The following is a 26,716-nucleotide window of genomic DNA, read 5'->3' as shown; positions in this document are numbered from 1 at the left end:
GCCTCTTTGTACTCATTCTGAATTTTGACTTTGAGGTTACCGCTGTTAGCAAGACTAACCTTGACATGCAACAAGATGAGAGCAGTCTAAGTCTCTTGACTTCCACCCCACTTCGTTTGACTGTAAATAGTTATGTGTTGATCATTCAGAAAGGGGTAAATTGAAATTGATGATCTGCTCTTTCTTTTTTTTTCACACACAGTTAAACCAGAAACATGAGTTCTGATGCAGATATGGTTATTTTTGGGGAGGCTGCTCCCTTTCTCCGGAAATCAGAGAAAGAGCGAATTGCAGCGCAGAATAAACCATTTGATGCCAAAACAGCCTGTTATGTCACTGACCCAAGGGAAGTGTACATTCCAGCCACAATTAAGAGTAGGGAAGGTGACAAAGTCACTGTGGAAACAAGAAATAGAAAGGTAAGTTAAAATAAATCGGATCAACAATTAACAAACTTACTTGGTACCACAGAAGAATAGGAGGAAAATCACAGATGTCAGAAACCTAAAAATAAAACCAAAAATAAGTATTGGAAGCATTCAACAGGTCAGGCTGCATTTGTAGAAAGAGAAACAAAATTAATTTATCAGATCAAAGATCCAAAATCAGAACCAGGAAATACACCTGCCCAAATGTCTTTTAAATGTTGTAATTGCACCCACTTCTACTACTTCCTCTGATACCTGACGGTCTGTTCCACATATCCACCACCCTCTGTATGAAAAGGTTGCCCCTGAGAACCCTTTAAATCTCCCCCCCCCACCTCACCGTAAACTTATGCACTCTAGTTTTAGACTCTTCTCCTCGGGGTGGGGGGTGGAATTAAGCATTCACCTTATCTATGTTACTTATGATTTTATAAACTTCTATAACATTATCCCTCAGCTTCCAGTACTTCAGGGAAAAGAGAACCATCCTATTTAGTCTCACGTTATCATCTAAGCCCTCCAGTCCTGTATTATCTTTTTGAATCTTTTCTGCACCCTTTCTAGCTTAATAATACACTCCCTGTAGTTCATTGACCAGAACTGCATAAAATATGGCATTATCGATGTCTTGTACAAGCATAACATGATGTTCCAACTCTGAAAATCAGTGCCCTCACTGATGAAGGCAGGTACTGTATGCCAAATGCCTGCGGTATATCACCACCATGCCTACCACTTTCAGGAAACTATATGTATTTGTCTCCTGGAACATTCTGTTTTACAACACTCTCCAGGGTCCTACCATTTACTGTGTAAAAGTCTTGTCCTGGTTTAACGTCCTAAAGCACTTTGTACTTGTCCATGTTAAATTCTATCTGCATTCCTTGACCCATGTTAATTCCACCTTCCCCATGCTGTATTTTAAGGAACAGCACACTAGAAACAGATTTCAAGTTGAAGCAAACATTCAACAGGTTTTGAACAACTAATTGTTAAAATATAAAAGTTTTTTTTTAATGTTACACCTTTTAAAAGACACCAAAATAGCTTTCTCATCAATATAATGCTGCTGAATGTTGACAGTAGTCAAGGAAGAATATTTTTTAAGCCAAATGGACCATATTTTTTCATCAATCTATTTAGATCCTGTTTGCCTATGAAGTGAGGTTGCACGTTTGCATATAATTTCTAATTTCACCTTCGAGATGTTTTTGTTAGTCTATTATATATTCTATTTATTTGCTTTTTGTTTGTTTTCTTAGCTACTTGATGTATTTTTGTATTGGTTAATACCACTGGTGTACAGCCGAATTGTACTGAATCATAGAACAATTTACCTTCTGTATTGACTTTGAGTAGAATGCTGGAGAGCACAGTTTCAAAAAGGTGAAACTTTGGATACAATTTATGCCCAAAGTGGAAATGATGCATTTGGTTATTTATCCAAGTTATATGTGCAACGGTCTGTTTCTGTTGCGTTTACCACCAGGCGCTGTGACACCCTGGGTATCTTGAAGGACACTGAGCATGAGACGGAGAAGCAAAGCAGAACTCCACACACACTCAGCAAGTTGGGTGTATTCTGTGCAATTAACATTTGACCTTTCAGGTCAAAGATTGTGACAAGCATCTCCGACTTGAAAGATTTTCACCTTAACTTGCTGAGTGTTCTGAGCATTTTCTGTTCATATTCCCAATTTCCAGCATTTGTGGATTTTCCATAAGGAATTGGATTATCTATAATCTCCAGACAACTTTAAGCTACGGTTGACTTTTGCCTTTAGTTTTTTTCTAACATAATGTCTAACATTGCACAGTCCATGAGTAGATGCTGTCTTTGATCTCTTGTGTATCAAACTTAATATCAAACTTTAATCTAGCCAGACATGATTTTACATTCTTCTTTGCAGACAATAACTGTCAAAGATGACCAAGTCTTCTTAATGAATCCGCCAAAATTTGATAAAATCGAAGATATGGCCATGCTAACCCACCTGAACGAAGCATCTGTTCTGTTTAACCTCAAAGAACGTTATTCAGCCTGGATGATCTATGTAAGTCTGCTTGAGTTTATGAATGATGACTTTAATGGAAAATCAAAATCATGCAAATAATATGAGTACATATATTTTGTTTTACAGACCTACTCTGGCCTTTTCTGTGTTACTATAAACCCCTACAAGTGGCTGCCTGTGTACAAACCTGCCGTTGTCAATGGTTACAGGGGAAAGAAACGTCAAGAGGCTCCTCCCCATGTCTTTTCCATCTCTGACAACGCCTATCAGTTCATGTTAACAGGTAATAATGTAGTCTTTAATGAAATTTCTGACTTTACATAAGAGAAACTTTAAATATTTACTTTTTGTTCTTTAGACAAAATTGTGTGTCATTCTGACTTTTTTTTTATCAATTTATTATGATTGTTATTTCCCAGATCGTGAAAACCAGTCTATTCTGATCACGTAAGAATTAATACCTTTAAAAACTATTTTATATTTTCAAACCACAGCTTATTTATTTTAAATGATTTACTTGGCTTATAAATAATTGTGTTCTTTGTGTGCTTTGCTTCCAAGTGGAGAATCTGGTGCCGGGAAGACTGTGAACACAAAACGTGTCATCCAGTACTTCGCGTCAGTTTCAGCCAGTGGTGATGCCATCAAGAAAAAAGACATCAAACTGCATGTAATTATCAAGTCAGACCTTATGTATGGTGTGTAGAGAGGAAGAAGGGCAAAAGTAAATGGAATTATATTTTAAAAACTGCAGATGCAAGAAGTCTGAAAAAGTTTCAGCAGCTACAATCTGATGCAAGATCATTAATCTGAAGTACCAACTGAATTTCTCTTTGCACAGATGCTGCCTGACCAGCTGAGCATTTTCAGCATTTGCTGTTTACATCTGAGGGTCAAGTAATCCATTCAATCTAATCATAGATCAGTGTCATTTGCCCAGCTTTGATCTATACTCCTTGACACTTTGAATAAAAAATGCATCATAATTTTGAGAAAATGCAGTGTAGATAATGCATATATCTTCTATTAGGACTACAGTACTGTGCAATAATCTTAGGCAGATATATATAGCTCGGGTGCCTAAGACTTGGATGGGATGGTAGGAATTTCACGTATTGCACTGTACTGCTGCCACAAAAATACTTCATGACATTTATGAGTGATGATAAATCTGATTCTGATGTGGGTCTCTGTTATGGACTGGAAGTAGGAAGGTGGCAGGATGAGGGGAATCATGATTGGGAAAAGGGGAAGAGAGTGGGGAGGGAGCAGGAAGCACCAGACCAATTGTTTGGAATCAAACGATCTTGCCTAGTATCTCAGGGCTAGGTGTGTCTGCACCCTCACCACCCGCTTCCACCTTCCCCCCTCCACCCTGGCACTCCTTCTCTGCCACCTGTCCCACATTCCTCCATGGCACTCCAGTCTCGCCATTGCCAACATCCTTGCTTCCACCAGATTTACAAATTTGCTCTCCACTCCGGGTTGTCAAATATATGTGCCTAAGACTTTTGCACAGTATTGTATATTCCTGATTCCCAATATCCTCTTGATTAATAAATGGGCTTCTTGATTTTCTTCTTAGCCAAATTCTGGATTTCTCTTTGTTCAGTGCATGCTTCCTTATTAATTCCCTTGTTTACTTAAATGCTTAGATTTCCCCAGCCTTCTAAACTTGAAACATTTACTTTAATCTGCTTTTATGATATTGGATGAATATTCTCGCTTGTGCTCACCCAAATTTTAGGGAACACTAGAAGACCAAATCATCCAGGCTAATCCATTACTTGAGGCCTTTGGAAATGCCAAGACTGTGAGAAATGATAACTCATCTCGATTTGTAAGTTACCTGCTTTTGAAAAATATTATAATCTATACATATATTGACAATATTCAAGATATATCAATTTGTAGCAATATTTATAAAACTTATTTGGATGCTAAATAGACACTGTTAAGATATGGATATCAAAATTAAACAACATGACCTACAGTATAAACACATTTTCTCTTAACACCAAGGGTAAATTCATCAGAATCCACTTTGGAGCTACAGGGAAGCTGGCATCTGCTGATATTGAAACATGTACGTATGCATATATTATATTAGTGGACTGCAGAAGTGAGTTTTATTGTTCAAAGCAGCTGAAACACTCAAATATAAATGTACTCAACAGATCTGCTGGAAAAGTCACGGGTTACCTTCCAGTTGAAAGCTGAAAGAAGTTACCATATTTTCTACCAGGTTACATCCAACAAGAGGCCAGAACTAATCGGTAATCCTAAATAGATTTTAGTATATCTACGTGATCAACTCAACACTCCAGAATAAGAATTTGCATGATCGTTGAGGGTTGATAAGTTATCTGTTGGAATTTGTGAGGAACACGTCGGAAACTTATAATTATCTCCTAAAAAAGATATTTGTAACTAATTTACAAATCTATTGTTTTTTTTCATTTCAGAAATGTTGCTAATTACCAACAATCCCTACGACTTCCCACTCATCAGTCAGGGTGAGATTAGTGTGCCTAGTATCAATGATCAAGAGGAATTGATGGCTACTGATGTAAGTTAAGACACAAAAGCAACAATGAAATAACTGATTTAAGGATGCTATAGCAAAAAAAGAAACATTATTTCTGTAATTCCACAGGAAGCTATTGATATCCTGGGCTTTACTTCTGAGGAAAAAGCATCTATATACAAACTCACGGGCGCAATGATGCACCATGGTAACTTAAAGTTCAAGCAGAAGCAACGAGAAGAGCAGGCGGAACCTGACGGGACTGAAGGTAAAATAATGAAGTTCTATGAAAAATCTCGTAGGGACGCTTCTGTTTCATGAACATTTCATTTTTAATATTTTAACATTCACCTTTAAGTTTCCAGAATTTCTTATTTAAGTCACAGGACAGACACTGGCTCAGATCGCTCAGACAAGAGATTTCAAAAATCACAATATCAACCCTATATTAATGGAACATGCACAATGCCTCTTACAAATTGATTATGAAAGGAATGAACTAAGTGGAAAATACTGTTGATTCTGAATATTTCATGAACACTAACAAGTTACCCCTAGGTCTGCTGTCAACATAGAGTTAATTCACAAAGGTCATGTTAGGAAAAACAACCTCACATAAACAGAGATGGAAAATGTTTGAGTTAGGTAATTTGAGAGCTTGGAAGTTGAACTTGATGGACTTTTGTTTGGCGATCCACTACCTTTTGAGGCCATAAAAATGTACAAGGTATATTAGAGAAGTGTAGGAAAAGAGAAATCAAAGATGTGTAATAATTGATATTAGTAGACCATACTGTGAAAACAGTGTATCATCATCTGCCACAAGTGGGATTTAGAGGTGACAAAACATTTTAATTCAGATTCCCATTCCCATTCTGATGTGTCGGTCCATGACTTCCTCTTGTGCCAAGATGAGGCCATCCTCAGGGTGGAGGAACAACCCCTTATATTCCATCTAGGCAGCCCCCACCCTGATGGCATGAATATTGATTTCTCCTTCCAGTAAACTAATTCCAACCCCCCCCCCCCCACTATTCCCCGCTCTGACCTTTTAACTCTTCTCACTTGCCTTTCACTTCCCCCGGATTCCCATCTCCTTCCCTTTCTCCAATTGTCCACTCTCCTCTCCTATCAGATTCCTTCTTTCCCAGCCCTTGCCCTTTCCCACCCACCTGGCTTCACCTATCACCTTCCAGAAAGCCTTCTTCCCCTTCCCCCACCATTTTATTCTGGCATCTTCCCCCTTCCTTCTCAGTCCTGAACATGGGTCTCGGCCCGAAACGTCAACTGCTTATTCATTTCCATAGATGCTGCCTAAACTGCTGAGTTCCTCCAGCATTCTGATTGTGTTACTTTGGATTTCCAGTGCCTGCAGACCTTCTCATGTTTATCATTAGTCAGATGTAGTGTTAAATCATGGATCTGTTAGAGTGATTTTTCGGTTCAGGACATATACATTTAACAATTGACTTTGGCTGCCAGTCTTCACATCTGAATATGGATCGTGGATTTAATTTGGAGTGCAGCTCTGAACAATGGGTTCCTAAAAGCAGTGAGTCCCAGACCAGGCAATGCTGATTAAAATTAATTTGGATGTCTGTGGTGTGGATGCGAATGGGGAGGTGTGAAGGTTGTGTGTAGTTCAAAGAAAGCATTATCCATACTTTGTAAATATGGATTTGTCCTTTGATGTTTGGCACATAAAATATCGAGCCACACGTTGAGCCAGCTAGACCTTTTTGACGGGAAAGTGTCTCCATATGAAGCCTGCTGTACTTTGTTTTGTCGAATAAAGAAGAGCTGCTTTGTATCTACCATTACTTTTCTCTGGTGACTTCATTCACGCAACAGCGGAAACTATGTTGCAACTTTTGATATAGAGCACTCATATGGCTTAGAGTACTGTGCACTGCAATTTTAGAAGGTTAGCAGATTCATCAGGATGCAAAATGATTTATTAGAATCATTAAAAGGATGAGGGGTCTTAATTAGATAGATAGCTGGAGAAACTGTGGTTGCTCTTCTTAGCCAGAGTTTGAAGAAATCTGATGGAAGTGTTCACACAGAGACTGAACAATATAAATCGACATAGATCAGGAATTGTATCAAAGAAATGGATGTGGATGGAAATGCTTAAGGCAAGATGGCGGTGGGAACAGTCACAGCGGCCTCTCTGGGTCCAACCTATGGTGTAATTGTTTGTCCTTTAGATCTTTTTTTAAAATTGCAAAACACTGCTGGAAATTAAGAACATCAAGTCCTGTGGGTCTACTCCATTGGCAAGTTGTTTGACATAGATGGAGCTGGACTTGTTGCGGACTGTGTTGTTACCTGGATTTGCTGCATACTGTTGTTGTGCAGAGGTGGAGTACAGTCCAGCAAAGAGTGCAAATGATTATTGTGATTGCAAGACCCAATTGGACGTTGGTAATGTAGAATACTGCAAGTCCGACTCACTGGTTTATTAGTGAGGCCAATGGCAGGGGAGCTGTGTTGCCTCAGTTGCTGTGCAGACCAGGACCTCCTGCCACGGTGTTGCCTGTTGCAACCACCCAGGAGAGGAGACACCAGAGTGAGAAGAGCCCTCTGTGGGTGCACTGGAACCTCTGCCAGGTTGGGGGCTGGCTTCTCCCATACGTGCTGTGCCCCAGTATTCACCTGGTGGAAGTCAAGCTGATCACCACACCATCTCACGTACCATTAACATACAGCCCATGCCACTCAGGGACTTGGCTATATTATGTTACTCTGACTGCATGCTTCTGTGCTCTCGTAACTACACATGCTGTGTACTGTTGGTGAATGACAATTAAACTTGATTGTTTCCAATGGTACAAAGATTGAAAGCCAACGAACCCAGATTAGGGTGATTAGGAAAAAAAAATTAAGGAGATGCAAGGAGTTTGATTTTTCACTAAATAATTATGGCCTGGAATGCACAATGCCAAAGCAAATTAAAATGTGGCTTTCTAAAAGCACTTTTAATTAAATGTTTGAAGAAATACAAAGTGAGACCATGAGAAAAGAAATGGGGAATGAGATTAGCTGGATTGCTCTTTTAGAGTACTGGCATGGTCTTGGTGAACCAAGTGGCCTTCTTATCAAATGCAGCACTTCCATGGTTACAGGAAATGGAGGAAATTAACGTAGAGATTAGCTATGATCTAAATGAAGGTGGCAGAAAAAAGATAGTAGAAGGGCAGAATATGGCATAGTGGTTAGCCCAACGCTTTACAGTACCAGTGACACAGGTTCAATTCCCACCGCCGCCTGTAAGGAGCTTGCACGTTCTCCCCATGACCGCGTGGGTCCCCACTGGGTGCTTCGGTTTCCATCCATGTTCTAACGACATACCAGTTAGTAGGTTAATTGGTCATTGTATATTATCCCGTGATTAGGCTAGGGTTAAATTGGGGGATTGCTGGGCTGGAAGGGCTTACTCCATACTGTATCTCAATACATAAATAAAAATTAATCAATGATTTTGGTGTGTAAATTTTAAGTACTTCCTTATGATATAAGCGACTATTCTGCCCATCAGAACCACGGGAGCTTATAGAGCAATCCCATTCCTTCTCTGTAGCTTATTCTTCCTACATTCGCATTAACTCCTCCTACGTTCTGCTCCTTACCTACAATTTACAGTGGCCAACCTGGACATCTTTGGCATTTGAGAGAAAACAAAAAGACCCAGATGAAACTGTCATTGTCACAGGGAGAATATGAAGACTCCATAAAAACAACACTGTGGTCACAGTTGCTGGTGCTGTGAGGCAGCTATTCCACTCTGCTATAGTAAAATATTATGAGAATTTGGATGCTGAGAATCTCTTTCCACTGACGCTGGAAATAATTGAAAGAGAAATGGATTGTTTACCTTCAAATTTATAAAGATAAAGCAGGGTGTATCACTAGTCTTACCAGCCCCATCTATCCTTTTGAAATACTTGCCTCAGTGTGAGCACAGTATATCTGTGACAATTAATCCATTATTTAGTGATGGATAACATATTATGTTATGCTGTGTTGGTACGGGAAGCACAGGGATAGCTACATGCTGGCCCCAGCACATCCTCGCTCTGTTGATGCAAAATGATGCATTTCAATATATATTCTGATGTACATGTGACAAATAAAGCTATTCTTTATTTCTAATCTTTATTTTTATTTCTAACAGTGGCTGACAAAATTGCTTACCTAATGGGATTGAATTCTGCAGACTTGTTAAAATCTTTGTGCTTCCCACGAGTTAAAGTTGGCCATGAGTTTGTGACCAAAGGGCAAACAGTACAACAGGTAACAACTGTTATTCTGGCATAATAAACGTTGCACTGAATCTTCCATTATTGTTCTTGAAATTTGTTTTATCCAGCTACAGTTTCTAAGACTCTTTGTGACTGATTCAGGTGATCAACGCAGTGGGAGCCCTGGCAAAAGCAGTGTATGAGAAGATGTTTTCATGGATGGTCACGCGAATTAACCAGCAATTAGAAACAAAACAGTCCCGGCAGTATTTCATTGGTGTGCTGGATATTGCAGGCTTTGAAATCTTTGATGTGAGTCCAGATATGTTATTTTCTGAATGAGTACATTTTGTTTTCCTGAGATTTCAAAGTTTCATGAATAAATTTGATGAATTTCAGTTCAACAGCTTTGAACAGCTGTGCATTAACTTCACTAATGAGAAACTGCAGCAGTTCTTCAACCACCACATGTTTGTTCTGGAACAAGAGGAGTACAAGAAGGAAGGAATTGAATGGGAATTCATTGACTTTGGAATGGATTTGGCTGCTTGCATTGAACTCATTGAAAAGGTAAGGTATATCAGTTGGAACAGAAAAGAACTTTAATATTGGTGAAGTAAAATGTTCACAAGTGTGTTTTTATGTTCTAGCCCATGGGAATATTCTCAATCCTTGAAGAGGAATGTATGTTCCCCAAAGCCACAGACAACACCTTCAAGAATAAACTGTATGATCAGCATCTTGGTAAGTCAACCAACTTCCAGAAGCCCAAACCTGCCAAAGGAAAGGCTGAAGCCCACTTCTCACTGGTCCATTATGCTGGCATTGTGGACTACAACATTAATGGCTGGCTGGAAAAGAACAAGAACCCACTGAATGAAACTGTTGTTGGCTTATATCAGAAATCTTCAGTTAAGCTTCTGTCAGCTCTCTTTGTTTCTTATGATACTGAAGGTAAAGTATTTTAACAATGAGATTTTTTGCCAAGAAGGAAGACAGCATCAACATTTATTTTTACTTTGTTTGACAGATGCTGGTGCCCCGAGGAAGGGTGGTAAGAGGAAAGGATCTTCTTTTCAAACTGTGTCTGCACTCTTCAGGGTATATCTTGAACTTTAATACTTCAGCGATCAACAATATTTAATTAGCATAATAGAGCAAATTTAAGAAAATATACTTATATGCATTGTCTCATTCTAATAAGAACAATTTTTTGTTCTTTCTGGTTATTTGTGCTAAAATCGCCTCTTGGGTGTAATACAGGAAAACCTAAATAAACTGATGTCCAATCTAAGAAGCACTCATCCGCATTTTGTACGATGCATCATTCCCAATGAAACGAAGACTCCAGGTGAGATTTTTCCTGGATAGTTACAGATGCTACCTAACCTGATGAGTTATTTTTGTATTTTCTGTTTTTGTTGACAGGTAATCATGTAATTTATATATTACTTGTTGGCAAATGTGTATTGAATCAACTAACACAACACTTATTACACAGGTGAAATTGAAAACCATCTTGTCATTCATCAGCTGAGGTGCAATGGTGTGTTGGAAGGTATTCGAATCTGCAGAAAAGGATTCCCCAGCAGAATCCTGTACGGTGACTTTAAGCAAAGGTAACAATTTAATATATAAAGGTTAAGACATAAATTAATGTGGTGAGTTGCTGGTAAAGTAAATGCCCGAAGCATTTTATTGCCATTTAAATGCATTTATTCATTATTTCCAAGAAACGTGTCACAAACATATTCAAATTATTTGCTTTGGTGATGTTGGTTGCATGAATCAGATATTTGGTAAATCCTTTTCTATTTATCCAAGTATGCCATCGAATGTTTCACTTCCACCTCCTTAATCTCATCATCTTTTGGTGTCTCAAACGAAAGATGATGTGACTGTGCATCTCTTCCTTGGTACTGCTGAGATCTCCATTTGGACCACATGCACAGTCATCTGCAGTGGACCATGACCTGATGATACAGAAGTAGGAATATCACCAAAGATGGCTTCCTTGCCAAATTAGAAAATTACTACCAATTAGTAGTCTCTATCTACCACATACTTTTTATTCTATAATTAATTAATTGTCCTCAATTTTTTGAAACCATAGGTACAAAATCTTAAATGCCAGTGCCATACCAGAAGGACATTTTATTGACAGCAAAAAGGCTTCTGAGAAACTGCTGAGCTCCATTGATGTGGACCATTCACATTATAAGTTTGGCCATACTAAGGTAAGCATCAACAATGCCAAATGGTAGAAAGGACAGTGACCCTGGCTGATGAATATCAAAGCTGACTTTCCCTTAATTGCATTAAAGGTATTTTTCAAAGCTGGTCTCCTGGGTGCTCTTGAAGAAATGAGGGATGAAAAATTAGCTCAAATCATCACACGTACACAAGCCATTTGCCGAGGATACCTAATGAGAGTAGAATTTAGAAACATGATAGAGAGAAGGTAAATGGAAATATAACATAATTTAGCACTGTCACCTTGGCCACACAAGTAACAGCATTTAATATAATTCTATAGGGACTCCATTTTCACTATCCAGTACAACATTCGCTCATTTATGAATGTGAAACACTGGCCATGGATGAAACTTTTCTTCAAGATCAAACCTCTGTTGAAGAGTGCAGAAACCGAAAAAGAATTGGCAAATATGAAAATGGAGTTTGAAAAGACGAAAGAAGCACTAACCAAATCTGAAGAACAAAGGAAGCAATTGGAAGAGAAAATGGTTATCCTGCTTCAGGAAAAGAATGATTTACAGCTTCAAGTTCAGTCAGTAAGTAGCGAAGATAACTTAAATAAATGTGCTTGTCTAATTCTTTCTATAATTTGTTTTAAAAACATTGCATTCATGTTGAACAAAGTGCATTTGCAATGAGTACTGGAGTCTGCTGAAGAATAATTCCTCAAGCTGTTATGTTTTGTAACTCCATAACATAAAATCTAATCAAAAGCAAAAACACAGATCCGGGATGTGAGTCTAACTTCTTTTTTACCTTAAACGGAGCATGCACTTATGACATGGAAGGGTGATGATGTATGCTATTTATGTACGTACATATAAACATAATGGATTATTTAAATGAAAAAGAATGCTTAAACAAACAATATATTTACAATATTAGTCAAATATTACTGAAATATTAAATACACACTTCTCCCTGCTTAGCTATAATATCCAACTCAATACAGAATGCATCTCAGCTGATAGACATATACATATACTATATATACTGTGTATATGCAGTATACTAGATATAATACAGAAAAGCCATCCACAGTGTGATAAATTTTAATTTTCCCATTCAGGCCAAAAGATTACATTGCTATGGAGGCTTACTTTCTCTTGTGGTATGACACCTTTCCTGACAAGGGGGATTATTCTGCTTGGCAGGTGAGACTGTGAAATAATCTCAGGTTCTGGGGCCTCCCCTATGGTGGTTGGAGGAGTTTACTCTGGGATTGCAGGAAGTGGGTCTGACAGGTATGGCCTCCTTTCTTCGGGATGCGTTGGCATCCCAAACGGTTCAAGGCAAGCTTTACTGTACAATGTGAGTCATAATGTGCAAGTACAGTGTCTTTCGTAATACAGAATCCAGAGTGTTCACATCTTACTAAAAACTTGATTATTTTCCACTTGACTTTGATTAACCCTGAAAGCCAGGGCCCCAATGGATAGATGTTGGCTGAGTATCCTTTCTGATAAGTTACACAGTTTTAGAAGGTTTAACTCGAATAATGTAGATAAACACTTGAAGGTCTCCATTTATTTTGCACTTAACTTCCTTGGACTCAGGTATATAACATATGATCTTACATGTAGAAAGTACGTCATGCTTCAGGCAAATGTATTTCTGAAATATATATGTGTCTTAAAAAGCAAGTCATGAAGGTGTTGAATGTTTTGAATGTTTTGGCAATGTGTTGGTTGGCTAAAATAAGCATCCCTTTCATCCCCAAAAGGAGGCAGATGGCTTAGCTGATGCTGAAGAAAGGTGTGATCAGCTCATCAAAAGCAAAATTCAATTAGAAGCAAAGGTGAAGGAATACAATGAAAGATTGGAGGATGAAGAGGAAGTTAATGCAGAGTTAACAAGCACAAAGAAGAAACTCGAAGATGAATGCTCTGCTCTAAAGAAGGATATTGATAATTTAGAAATTACACTGGCTAAGGCAGAAAAGGACAAGCATGCCACTGAAAACAAGGTATTCATTTATATTGGAACAAAATGACTTAATCTGTAGAATCTGATGGATAAAACTGCATGTTTAATTAATGGTTAATGGTTTTTAACCAAAGGTTAAGAATCTTACAGAAGAAATGTCCGCCCTTGATGAAAATATTGTCAAATTAACGAAGGAAAAGAAAGCCCTTCAAGACGTTCATCAGCAAATCTTAGATGATCTGCAGGCTGAAGAGGATAAAGTCAACTCTTTAACCAAATCCAAAGCTAAATTGGAACTGCAAGTGGATGACGTCAGTGTCATTGAACATATACATTTTAATAATCTAATTTTTGTCTAGATCACCATGATGATTTTTCTTGTTTATTGTAGCTTGAGTGTGCACTGGAGCAAGAGAAAAAACTTCGTGTGGACCTGGAAAGAGTTAAGAGGAAGCTTGAAGGGGATTTGAAGTTGGTACAAGATTCATTAATTGATTTCGAAAATGACAAGCAGCAATTAGAAGAGAAAATAAAGAAGTAAGGAAAACTTGACCAAAAAAAAATGCAGATTCTAAAAATATAGGAGATGCTGGAAGTATTCAGTACAGCAGGCTGCATCTATGATCAGAAAACCCGAGCCAACATTTTAAGTCCAAATTGAGAAAAAAACTGAGAAAGCAAGCATGTTTTAAGTTGCAGGGAAGTGGGGAGTTGGGGAGGTGGAGAACACAGAGAGAGATGGTCTGTGATAGGATGCAGGGCAATGTTATCAAGGTAACAGGTAGTTTAAAAGTCAGCACTTAGAGGTAGAAAGAGGAAATAAAAAGAAACAAATTGAACCAGAAAGGCACAGCCAGATCTGGGAAAGACAATGAAGGCAGTTAGCTAAAAATGTAAAATTGAGCTTGAGCTCTTATGCTGGATGTTTTTGGAGCACCGAAGGAGGCTGAAAGCAGAAAGATCAGAGTGGGAGCTAGAGAGAAAGTTAAAGTAACAGGTGATTGTAAGCTCAGGGTCAACACCTGCCCTTTTTACTTCCTTTCCCACCATTCAGAGACCCAAATAGTCCCTCAATGTGAAACTACACCCCATGTATTCCAATTTAGCAAATTAACTCAGTGACCAAAATGCGGTATTCGCTACTTTGAAACAATAGGCAATAGACAATAGGTGCAGGAGTAGGCTATTCGGCCCTTTGAGCCAGCACCGCCATTCACTGTGATCATGGCTGATCATCCACAATCAGTATCCAGTTCCTGCCTTATCCCTATAACCTTTGATTCCGCTATCTTTAAGAGCTCTATCCATCTCTTTCTTGAAAGCATCCAGAGACTTGGCCTCCACAGCCTTCTGGGGCAGAGCATTCCATACATCCACCACTCTCTGGGTAAAAAAGTTTTTCCTCAACTCCGTTCTAAATGGCCTACCCCTTATTCTTAAACTGTGGCTTCTGGTTCTGGACCCACCCATCAGCGGGAACATGCTTCCTGCCTCCAGCATGTTCAATCCCTTAATAATCTTATATGTTTCAATAAGATCCCCTCTCAGCCTTCTAAATTCCAGAGTACACAAGCCCAGTCACTCCAATCTTTTGATATATGACAGTCCCGCCATCCCGGGAATTAACCTTGTGGACCTACGCTGCACTCCCTCAATAGCAAGAATGTCCTTCCTCAAATTTGGAGACCAAAACTGCACACAGTACTCCAGGCGTGGTCTCACCAGGGCCCTGTACAGCTGCAGAAGGACCTCTTTGCTCTTATACTCAATTCCCCTTGTTATGAAGGCCAGCATGCCATTAGCTTTCTTCACAGCCTGCTGTACTTGCATGCTTGCTTTCAGTGACTGATGTACAAGAACACCTAGATCTCATTGTACTTCCCTTTTTCCTAACTTGACTCCATTTAGATAGTAATCTGCCTTCCTGTTCTTATCATCAAATGCAGAATCAGTACAGAAGAGAGACTGTAGATGCTGGAAATCTGGAGCGACATACAAAATGCAGGAGGAACTCAAAGGGTCATGCAACATCTATGGGAGGAAATGGACAGTCAAATTCTCCAGTCCTGAAGAAGGGTCTCAACCCAAAATGTCAACTGACCATTCCCTACATTAATGCAGCCTGATCTTCCAAATTTCTCCAGAATTTTGTGTGTTGCTCCTGAGGCAAAATGAGTGACCACTTTGCAGAACACCCTATTGAGTCGACAAGGGTAATACCAGACCATTTAATTTCAATGTATTTGTTTTTTGTCATTCTATCAATTGCTGTTTTTTTAAGTAATCAAGTCCATGACAGCCTTGGAAAGGACCTTGTCACAGATATTCCCTCTGTTCACTCTATCCCTCCCCTACTCTGCAGCTTAAGACATGCTCATCTTCTCTCTCTTCCAGTATTGATAAAAGATCTTTTACTCAAAATATTGACTCACTTTTCTCCCCATGGATACTGCTTGACTTGCCGAGTGCATCAGGGATTTTCTCTTTTATTTGGCATGAGTGATTTTATTTTTGAATTGCTTGTGATGTGCATTTAATAACATATTTTCATCACATGGTGCTACAGAAAAGATTTTGACATAAGCCAGTATCAAAGTAAGATTGAAGATGAAAAGATTCTTGGAATCCAACTGCAGAAGAAAATTAAAGAGCTTCAAGTAGGTTTAAAAAGAGATAACCAGATATATTCAGAATATGGTTCTTGTAGGGTATAGTATGGCTAGAATTTATATAATATCCACCACTATACAATGCAGGCCCGCATTGAAGAACTTGAAGAAGAAGTTGAAGCTGAGCGCACGGCTCGGGCTAAAGCAGAGAAGCAAAGATCTGACTATTCCCGTGAGCTGGAGGAGATCAGTGAGCGACTGGAAGAAGCTGGTGGGGCAACCTCAGTACAGATTGAATTGAACAAGAAGCGTGAGGCAGAATTTCAGAAAATGCGCCGTGACCTGGAAGAATCTACCCTCCAGCATGAAGCCACAGCTGCTGCTCTTCGCAAGAAGCAGGCTGACAGTGTTGCAGAACTTGGGGAACAAATAGATAATCTACAACGTGTGAAACAGAAACTCGAGAAGGAAAAGAGTGAGCTGAAGATGGAAATTGATGACCTTGCCAGCAACATGGAGTCAGTTTCTAAATCAAAGGTAAGTTACACTTCTATCCCCTACTAGTTACCATTAACAAAACTTATGCATATTATCATAAGGATATACTTATTTGCATTACAGGCCATTCTTGAAAAGACCTGCCGAACTCTTGAAGACCAACTGAATGAAACGAAGACAAAACATGAAGAACATGTGCGTTTAATGAGTGACATGTCAACACAACAAATTCGATTACAGACAGAAAACGGTATGTCTCCAGAAAAATGTGTTTTCAGATCTCCATGTTAAAAGTGCATTTATTTATTAAATCATTTTCATTTTCCAAGTCACCTGTTTTGCCATGATCCACCGGATAGATGTGCCTCGCATGGATCCTGCTTAGTGGATAGACCGTTCATAATTTAAAATTGCTAATTTCCATGAGTCCATAATGTTATGAACTTACTAAGTTAAACCAAGAGCACCCCCGCAGTGAACTATAATGTTAATCTTTATTGGTAGTATATTTTCCTAATATATCTTCTGATTTAAGGGGAACTAAGTCGTTTGCTTGAAGAAAAGGAGTCCCAAATTTCGCAGCTCAGTAGAGGGAAGCAAGCATTCACTCAACAGACGGAAGAGCTAAAAAGACAATTGGAAGAGGAAACCAAGGTGAAATGTATATTTTAATTATATTAACTACTGGATAATAAAACAGATCTCATAACTACTTCCTTACATTATTCCACATGCTACGTGCTTAAATTTATACTGCAGTTTCAGACAGAGATGACAAAATCAAATGTATTGGCATTGCTGTCGAGTCAAGGTAACCTCAGAGGCATGAGGGAGGAGATGGCCAAAGATGATTGGAAGGGGACACTAACAGGGATAATGGTACAACACACATAAAAGTTGCTGGTGAACGCAGCAGGCCAGGCAGCATCTCTAAGATCTTTTACGTGTGTTACTTGAAATTCCAGCATCTGCAGATTTCCTCGTGTTTGCGTTGATGGTACAACAGCAGTGACTGGACTTTCTGGGATTAATTCAATAGACGCAAGATTGGTTCATTCCAAAGAAGAAGAAGCATTTTAAAGTGAGGATGAGACAATGATAGCTGACAAAAGAAGTCAAGGACAGCATAAAAGCAAAAGAGAGGGCATGCATAACAGCAAAAATTAGTGGGAACCGAGAGGATTAGGAAGATTTAAAAAAAAACAAGGAAACTACAAAAGCAATAAGGAAAGAAAAAATCAAAAATTAAGGTAAGTTAGCCAGTAATGTAAAAGAGGATACGAGAAGTTTCTTTCAGGTATATAAAGTGTAAAAGAGAGGCAAGAGTGGACATCAGATTACTGGAAAATGATGGTGGAGAGGCAGCAATGAGGAAACAAAGAAATAGTGGATAAACTGAAGAGATATTTTGCATCAGTCTTCACAGTGTAAAATGCTAGCAACATGCCGGAAAGTCAAGAGCTATAGGTGTGTGTAGTTGCTATTACTAAGGAGAAGGTGCTTGAGAAACTAAAAGGTCTTCAGGTAGATAACTCACTTGGACCAGATGGACCACACTGCAGTGTTCTGAATGAAGTAACTGAAGATATTGTGGAGGCATTAGAAGTTATCTTTCAAGATGGGTAATAGAATCAAAATGGTTTTGGAGGACCAGAAAATCACAAATATTTCTCTAGAAAGGGAGGGAGGCAAAAGACATGAAATTATAGGCCATATAGCCTGAATTCAGTATAGTTGGCAAGTTGCTAAAGTTCATTGTTATTCATAATAAAGGCATCTGTTAGTCTTGCGAGACCATGGATCTGCGCCTGGAAAGTCTTCACTCTCCAGGTCACAGGCCTGGGCAAGGTTGTATGGAAGACTGGCAGTTGCCCATGCTCCAAGTTTCCCCTCTCCACGACACCGATGTTGTCCAAGGGAAGGGCATTAGGACCCATACAGCTTGGTACAAGTGTCATCGCAGAGCACTGTGTGGTTAAGTGCCTTACTCAAGGACACAACACGCTGCCTTGGCTGGGGCTCGAACTCACGATCTTCAGATTGCTAGTTGAATGCCTTAACCACTTGGCCACCAAGTTTCAGGATACTTGGAGGCACACAATTAAATGGGCCGGTCAGCATGGTTTACTTCAGGGGAAATCTTCCCTGACAAATCTGTTGGAACTCTTTGAAGAAATAACAGGCAGGGTAGACAAAGGAGATTCAAGAATGTAGTTTACTTGGATTTTCAGAAAGCCTTTGACAAGGTGCCGCATGTGAGGCTTCTGAATAAGATGAGAGCCCATGGTATTACAGGAAAGATACTAGCATGGACAGAAGATTGCAGAAATGGCAGGAAGCAAAGAGTGGGAATAAAAGATGTCTATTCTGGTTGGCTGCCAGTGACTAGTGGTGTTCCACAGCGGTTGGTATCGGTGATGTCGTGTGAACAAAGTCACCGGAGAGAAGTACTGGTAGATATGAAGTAGTCTCTTTATTTGACAAAATGAGATAGAGCAGTCAATATATTGAGACACCATTATGAAGAAAGAGGCCTGCCTGTCCCAACCCTCTGTGACATTTTAAATGCTAAAGATCAAAGGACAATTCCATATTTACAATGCTTACTTTGAATTGCACACCATCCTCAGACCTCCCTCTTCGCACCCACATGACAGACACCCCAATGACACCCAAATATGGCATTTAAACAGCAGCATCTGGTCTTCCAATTAACTGTGATGACCTCCAATTAACAGTAGTTCATGGTCTTAGGAACTCATTTATTGAGCTGCATTTTAGATTTACTCTACCTTTCATATTTAAATCTGAAGACAGGTGACTGGAGTCAGTTGCTGAAGTTATTTGCTCTATGTGCTAACTGCAAAAAATGATCTAACAGTTGGGACTACTATTTTTCACGTCATATGTTAACAATCTGGATGACACAATTGATGGCTTTGTGGCCAAGTTTATAGATGATCCAACGATAGGAGGAGGGGCAGGTAGTATTAAGGAAGCAGGTAGTCTGTAGAAGGATTTAGACAGAATGGGCAAAGAAGTCGCAAGTAGAATATAGTGTAGGAAAGTGTATGATCATGGTAGAAGGAATAAAGGTAGACACTATTTTCTAAACGGAGAGCAAATTCAGAAATTGGAGTTGCAAGGGGACTTGGGAGACCTAGTGTTAGATTCCCTAAAGGTTAACTTCCAGGTTGAATCAGTAGTAAGGAAGGCAAATGCAATGTTAGCCTTCATTTTGAGTGGACTAGAATATAGAAACAAGGATATAATGCTGAGGCTTTGTAAAGCTTTGGTCAGACTGCATTTGGAGTATTGTGAGCAATGGTGGGCCCCATGTCTAAGAAAAGATGTGCTAGCATTGCAGAAGGTCCAGAGGAGGTTTATGAGAATAATCCTGAGAAAGTAATGGAATTTCTTTAACCAGTGGGTGGTGAATTTGTGTAATTCATTGCCAAGTCATTGGGTATAGTTAAAGCAGAGGCTGATAGGCTCTTGGTTAGTAAGAGTGTTAAATGTCACAGGGAGAAGGCAGGAGAATGGGGCTGAGAGGGAAAATATATCAGCGATGGTTTAATAGTGGAGCGGACTCGATGTGCCGAATGACCTAATTCTGCTCCTACATCTTATGGCCTTTTTGTTATACCAATGATAGTCCTTTAGAATTGTTTTGACACAGTAGGTGACAGAGATCTGATTATTGTATGGCCCATTTTTGATTCAAGTGAAACTGTACTTAACACCTTTTAGCCATAATTTTGTGACCATTAATCTTTGAATGAAACCGTCACAGGCAAAAAGTGCACTGGCACATGCTCTTCAATCATCCCGCCATGACTGCGATCTCCTCCGTGAACAATATGAAGAGGAAGTGGAGGCAAAGGCTGAGCTCCAACGTGGAATGTCCAAGGCCAACAGTGAAGTGGCTCAGTGGAGAACGAAATATGAAACTGATGCAATCCAGCGCACAGAGGAACTGGAAGAAGCCAAGTATGTAATAAAAAGTCACCTGGGTTCATTAAATTCGTTGATTAAGATGACATTTTGAATCTTTCTATGGTAGAAATTTTAAATATTTTGATGATATTTGAGAGATAAAGGATCTAGTGCTATTTGAAAGATAGTTGATTAGTCCTTGTTGTCTTCAGGAAGAAACTTGCACAGCGACTCCAAGATGCCGAGGATCATGTTGAAGCAGCGAATTCAAAATGTGCTTCACTGGAAAAGACAAAGCTACGGTTGCAAGGTGAAGTGGACGACCTGTTGATAGATGTTGAAAGAGCTAATGCTGCTGCTGCGGCGCTTGATAAGAAGCAGAGAAACTTTGACAAGGTACAGTTACAATAAGTATGTTATTAAGAGACAGCAACATGTGATTTTAAACAACATGCTTACTATGGTCTAATATGCACTCCAGGTTCTGGCAGAATGGAAGCAGAAATATGAAGAAACCCAAACTGAGCTAGAATCAGCTCTAAAGGAATCCCGTTCTCTAAGTACTGAATTGTTCAAGATGAAGAATGTTTATGAGGAGTCTTTAGACCATCTGGAAACTCTCAAACGAGAAAACAAGAACCTACAGCGTATGTTCTTATAAGTGTTGATTTCCATAATCTCTTAAATTATAAATCACTCCCGCTTATTTTAAGAAACTATTGTTTTGTTAAACAGAGGAGATCTCTGATCTTACTGAACAAATTGGCGAGAATGGAAAGACAATCCATGAGCTGGAAAAGGCCAAAAAACTGGCTGAACAGGAAAAGTCTGATCTGCAAGCAGCATTGGAAGAGGCTGAGGTTTGACATGGATTGATTGATCTAGATATTGTTAGAGTAGGATATGTCATAGCATGCATGTTTAGTCAGGATTATTTTATTCTCCTAAATTCACCAATATGAACAGCATAATTTGTTTGATGTACTTCCTGATAATATCATGATGAGGCTGGTGGTGGGGGTACTTAATAAACAGGGGGATCAATGGTATTTATTTATTTAGGCACTGAACAGGCCCTTCCAGCACACTGAGCTGCACTGCCCCGCAACTCACTGATTTAGCCCTAGCCTAACCACAGGACAATTTATAATATCCAGTTAACCTACTAACCAGTACGTCTCTGAACTGCGGGACGAAAGTGGAGCACCCAGAGGAAACCCACGCGCAAAAGAGAACATACAGACTTTCTTACGAAGGATGCTGCAATTGAACTCTGACATCCCGAACTGTAAGAGCGCCGTGCTAACTGCTACGCTGCCATGGCAACTCATTTCTCCTTATCCAATGAGGTTTAAGAACAAGTGAAAAGAGAATTGAGCAAAAAAAAGAGTTAAGTCAAGGAACAAAAGAGGATTAAGGAAAGATAGAAATAAAAGGCATTAAAATTTTCTTTGTCGTATTTTAGTTCTTTCTAAGGACTATTTATAATCAAAAATTCAATTGAAAAGCCTTCATCTAAGTTTAGCCAGGAAGGTTGATAGCCATTGCATGAACAATTATTGTATCACTAGAGATTGTGTTACCAGACGTGGCTTTCTGTTGAGGAATTTAAATGCAGAAATTCACTAGATTATTAAAAGTGATGGGTAGGGTGAGGATGGTATGCTACTTGTGTAAAACAAGTGGCAGAGTAAAGCAAATAGGATTAGAAAAATATAGGGCTATGGGTAATCCTAGGTAATTTCTGAAGTGAGTACATATTCGGCACAGCATTGTGGGCCGAAGGGCCTGTATTGTGCTGAGGGTTTTCTATGTTTCTACATAGGCCTGTAGGGTTTTTGAGATTCAAACCTACCTTGTGTAGGTCCACTAAATTATTCTAACCGGCTTATGCTTTGTTATCAGATCTCATTAGATTGTCAGCTCAATGTTACTGAAGTGCTGTGGCACCCTACCATTCTCATAAGTGACTAAATTTGGTCCTTCCTTGCAATAAAGAAAAACGCAATTCAGCCCACTGGGTCCATGCCAGTACCCAACAGAACAATCCCTTCAGTCCAATCCCTCTTCTTAGCTCCATGTGGGATCAAGGCTTATTCTCTGTCAGATGCCCTTTAACTCTTTGTTATCTTGCCATAACCTAAAGGATAATTTGCAACAGCCAACTAAACTACCAACACATGTTTGGAGTACCAGTGAAAACTGAAACAATGACTGAACGTACAGGGAAATTGTGACCTCTCCAGACAGACATCACCCAACAACGGGTTTGAACCCAGGGTCCCTGAGCTGAGAGGTGGCAGCATGAACTGTTGAGTCATCATGTCACGTCTTTCAACATAATAATGATTATGGACTATTTGCACCTCATCAGAGGTCAGGATGCTGTCTAAAGTTTTATCATCTTTAGCTGCAGCAAGGGTGTTATATTTTGTGTCCTATCATATATCTTCAGGCTTCTCTGGAAAATTCAGAAAGCAAAACCCTGCGTATTCAGCTTGAATTGACCCAGGTGAAATCAGAAATTGATAGGCGGATTGCTGAGAAAGATGAGGAGATCGAACAAATCAAAAGAAACTATCACCGGGCAGTAGAAACCATGCAGGCAGCCCTGGATGCTGAAATCAGAAGTAAAAATGATGCCCTGAGGATCAAGAAAAAGATGGAAGGAGACATGAATGAAATGGAAATTCAGCTGAGCCATGCAAATCGCCAAGCTGCAGAAGCTGTGAAATGTTACCGAAACTTACAAGCCCAGCTGAAGGTGAGTGAAATTTTAGTTCAGGCAATAACATTATGCTAGTGTCAATGAAACAAGTAGATTGATGGCTGTGCTTAAAGTGATTTTGTCAGTGCCTTCTTTCATAGATCCTAGAAGCAGTGAAATATATATTTTTTATTATTTATTTTGTTCCTGCCTGGGCAGGGCGAAAAGCATTATCAAGGATGCATCTCACCCTAACCATGGACTTTTTACTCTCCTCCCATCTGGTAGGCGCTACAGGAGCCTCCGCTCCTGCACCAGCAGGCACAGGAACAGCTTCTTCCCTGAGGCTGTGACCCTGCTGAACCTCACATCACAGCGCTAAGCAGCATTGCTCCCATATTGTACTGTGTCAGTACTTTTATATTTGTGTGGTGTAGCACTTACTTTTGATTTGCAGTTATTTTGTAAATAGCACTATTCTTTGCATTTCTGGTTAGATGCTAACTGCATTTCATTGGCTCTGTATCTGTACTCGGCACAATGATAATGAAGTTGAATCTAATCTAATCTAAATAAGTTAAATATTTTTCAGAAGAATGGGGAGGGGAGGGATTTCATTGAAACTTATTGAATGTTGAAAGGCCTTGATAGAATGGATGTGAAGGAAATGTTTCCTATGGTGGGGGAGTCTAAGACCAGAGGACACAGCCTCCGAATAGAGGGGCGTCCAGTTAGAACAGAGCTGAGGAGGAACCTATTTAGCCAGAGGGTGGTGAATCTGTAGAATTCATTGCCACAGGCAGAAGTGAAGGTCAAGTCGTTGGGTATACGTATTTAAGGTAGAGGGTGATAGATTATTAATTAGTCAGTGCATTAAGGGATATGGGGAAAAGGCAGTAAACGGAGGTTGAGAGAGAAATAGATCAACCATGATGAAATGATGGGCAGACTTGATGGGCCAAATGGCCTAATTCTGTTTCTATATGTTATGGTCCTATGGAATTTGCCTTACATTATTTCCAATATATATGTTCAACAATTATTTCAATACTGACAAACTAAAAAGTTGTTGTAGAAAGGTAACACTTTCAGTACGCTGGATGAACTCAGCAGGTTGGGCAGCATCAGTCAGAAACGATGAGTCGACGTTTTGGGCCGGAACCCTTCGTCAGGACTGAAGAATGAAAGATGGGGAAGGATTTGAAGAATGCTTGTAGCGTCAGTTGAAAAACCAGTAATTTGAAAGACAAAGGGGTGGGGGAGGGGAAGCATTGATGTCATAGCCCTGAAAACAATGGATAGTAGAAGAAGGAGGTGGAACCATGAGGGAGCTGGGGGAGGGGGGTAGAGTGAAATAGGGAAAGAGGAAGTGGGGGGGGGGAGGGAATTACCGGAAGTTGGAGAATTCTATGTTCATACCAAGGGACTGGAGACTACCTAGACGGTATATGAGGTGTTGCTCCTCCAACCTGAGTTTAGCTTCATCATGGCAGTAGAGGAGGCCATGTATGGACATATCTGAATGGGAATGGGAAGCAGAGTTGAAGTGGGTGGCTACCGGGAGATCCTGTCTGCTGTGGCAGATGGAGTGGAGGTGCTCGACGAAGCGGTCCCCCAATCTGCGTCAGGTTTCACCGATGTAGAGGAGGCCGCACCAGGAGCACCGGATGCAATAGATGACCCCAACAGATTCACAAGTGAAGTGTTGTCTCACCTGGAAGGACTGTTTGGGGCCCTGAATAGTTGCAAGAGATGAGGTGTAGGGACAGGTGAAGCACTTACGCTTACAGGGATAAGTGCCGGGTGGGAGATCAATGGTGATGGACATGTGGATAAGGAAGTCGCGAAGGGACTGATCCCAGTGGAAAGCAGAGAGGGGTGGAGAGGGAAAGATGTGCTTAGTGGTGGGGTCCTGTTGAAGGTGGCGGAAGTTGTGGAGGATGATGTGCTGGATCCGGAGGCTGGTGGGGTGGTAGGTAAGGACAAGGGGAACTCTGTCCCTATTGTGGTTGCAGGAGGATGGGGTGAGGGCCGAAGTGCTGAAAATGGAGAAGATGTGGGTGAGGGCATCATTGATGATAGTAGAAGGGAAACCACGATCCTTAAAGAAAGAGGACATTTGCGATGTCCTGGAACGGAAGCCTCATCCTCGGAGCAGATGCAGTGGAGACGGAGGAACTGGGAATAGAGAATGGCATTTTTGCATGTGGCGGGGTGGGAAGAGGTATAGTGGAGGTAGTAATGAGAGTCAGTGGGCTTGTAAAAGATGTTGGTGGACAGTGTGTCTCCAGAGATGGAGACCGAGACATCGAGAAAGGGGAGAGAAGTGTCTGAGATAGAGTAAGTGAATTTGAGGGCTGGGTGGAAGCTTGAAGTAAAGTCAATGAAATTGACGAGCTCAGCATGGGTGCAGGAAGCAGCACCAATGTAGTCGTCAATGTACCGAAGGAAAAGTTGGGGAGCAGTAGCAGTGGCTCTTCCCACTTTCTTCAGACTAAGGGTGTAGCTATGGGAACTCGCAGTACCAGAATAGGTCTGGAGCACAGACTGTTCCACATAACCAACGAAGAGGCAGGCGTAGCTGGGTCCCATGCGAGTTCCCATAGCTACACCCTTAGTCTGAAGAAAGTTGGAAGAGCCACTGCTACTGCTCCCCAACTTTTCCTTCGGTACATTGACGACTATAGTGGTGCTGCTTTCTGCACCCATGCTGAGCTCGTCAATTTCATTGACTTTACTTCAAACTTCCACCCAGCCCTCAAATTCACTTACTCTATCTCGGACACTTCTCTCCCCTTTCTCGATGTCTCGGTCTCCATCTCTGGAGACACACTGTCCACCAACATCTTCTATAAGCTCACTGACTCTCATAACTACCTCGACTATACCTCTTCCCACCCCGCCACATGCAAAAATGCCATTCCCTATTCCCAGTTCCTCCGTCTCCGTCGCATCTGCTCCGAGAATGAGGCTTCCGTTCCAGGACATCTCAAATGTCCTCTTTCTTTAAGGATCGTAGTTTCCCTTCTGCTGTCATCAATGATGCCCTCACCCGCATCTCCTCCATTCCCCGCACTTCGGCCCTCACCCCATCCTCCCGCCACCACAACAGGGACAGAGTTCCCCTTGTCCTTACCTACCACCCCACCAGCCTCCGGATCCAGCACATTATCCTCCGCAACTTCCGCCACCTTCCATAGGACCCCACTACTAAGCACATCTTTCCCTCTCCACCCCTCTCCGCTTTCCACAGGGATCGGTCCCTCCACGACTTCCTATATCCACACGTCCCTCCCCACGGATCTCCCACCCGGCACTTATCCCTGTAAGCGTAAGTGCTTCACCTGTCCCTACACCTCATTTCTTGCAACCATTCAGGGCCCCAAACAGTCCTTCCAGGTGAGACAATGCTTCACTTGTGAGTCTGTTGGGGTCATCTATTGCATCCGGTGCTCCCGGTGCGGCCTCCTCTACATCGGTGAAACCTGACGCAGATTGGGGGACTGCTTCGTCAAGCATATCCACTTCGTCCGCCACAACAGACAGGATCTCCCAGTAGCCACCCACCTC

General features: G+C 40.6%; 1 protein-coding gene across 1 annotated transcript in view; it reads left to right on the top strand.

Annotated features, from left to right (window-relative positions):
• Positions 1 to 215: 215 nt before the first annotated feature.
• LOC134360193 (myosin-4-like) overlaps positions 216 to 26,716 on the top strand; it is a 40,689-nt gene continuing 14,188 nt past the window's right edge. The window contains exons 1-32 of the mRNA XM_063074241.1: positions 216 to 419; positions 2,339 to 2,482; positions 2,570 to 2,726; positions 2,863 to 2,890; positions 3,005 to 3,113; positions 4,191 to 4,283; positions 4,466 to 4,529; positions 4,621 to 4,719; positions 4,909 to 5,012; positions 5,100 to 5,238; positions 9,148 to 9,266; positions 9,377 to 9,526; positions 9,614 to 9,784; positions 9,865 to 10,168; positions 10,245 to 10,315; positions 10,478 to 10,565; positions 10,716 to 10,833; positions 11,328 to 11,451; positions 11,539 to 11,675; positions 11,751 to 12,006; positions 13,194 to 13,436; positions 13,531 to 13,707; positions 13,788 to 13,933; positions 15,963 to 16,053; positions 16,153 to 16,542; positions 16,627 to 16,753; positions 17,039 to 17,157; positions 20,297 to 20,493; positions 20,652 to 20,835; positions 20,921 to 21,086; positions 21,175 to 21,299; positions 22,895 to 23,203. Of these exons, the coding sequence (XP_062930311.1) occupies positions 216 to 419; positions 2,339 to 2,482; positions 2,570 to 2,726; positions 2,863 to 2,890; positions 3,005 to 3,113; positions 4,191 to 4,283; positions 4,466 to 4,529; positions 4,621 to 4,719; positions 4,909 to 5,012; positions 5,100 to 5,238; positions 9,148 to 9,266; positions 9,377 to 9,526; positions 9,614 to 9,784; positions 9,865 to 10,168; positions 10,245 to 10,315; positions 10,478 to 10,565; positions 10,716 to 10,833; positions 11,328 to 11,451; positions 11,539 to 11,675; positions 11,751 to 12,006; positions 13,194 to 13,436; positions 13,531 to 13,707; positions 13,788 to 13,933; positions 15,963 to 16,053; positions 16,153 to 16,542; positions 16,627 to 16,753; positions 17,039 to 17,157; positions 20,297 to 20,493; positions 20,652 to 20,835; positions 20,921 to 21,086; positions 21,175 to 21,299; positions 22,895 to 23,203 (4,953 nt within the window). The remainder of the gene's footprint in view (positions 420 to 2,338; positions 2,483 to 2,569; positions 2,727 to 2,862; positions 2,891 to 3,004; positions 3,114 to 4,190; positions 4,284 to 4,465; positions 4,530 to 4,620; positions 4,720 to 4,908; positions 5,013 to 5,099; positions 5,239 to 9,147; positions 9,267 to 9,376; positions 9,527 to 9,613; positions 9,785 to 9,864; positions 10,169 to 10,244; positions 10,316 to 10,477; positions 10,566 to 10,715; positions 10,834 to 11,327; positions 11,452 to 11,538; positions 11,676 to 11,750; positions 12,007 to 13,193; positions 13,437 to 13,530; positions 13,708 to 13,787; positions 13,934 to 15,962; positions 16,054 to 16,152; positions 16,543 to 16,626; positions 16,754 to 17,038; positions 17,158 to 20,296; positions 20,494 to 20,651; positions 20,836 to 20,920; positions 21,087 to 21,174; positions 21,300 to 22,894; positions 23,204 to 26,716) is intronic.

This window comes from Mobula hypostoma, chromosome 22 (assembly GCF_963921235.1).
Source record: "Mobula hypostoma chromosome 22, sMobHyp1.1, whole genome shotgun sequence".
Taxonomy (NCBI): Eukaryota; Metazoa; Chordata; class Chondrichthyes; order Myliobatiformes; family Myliobatidae; genus Mobula; species Mobula hypostoma.
This window is presented reverse-complemented; position numbering and strand designations above follow the sequence as displayed.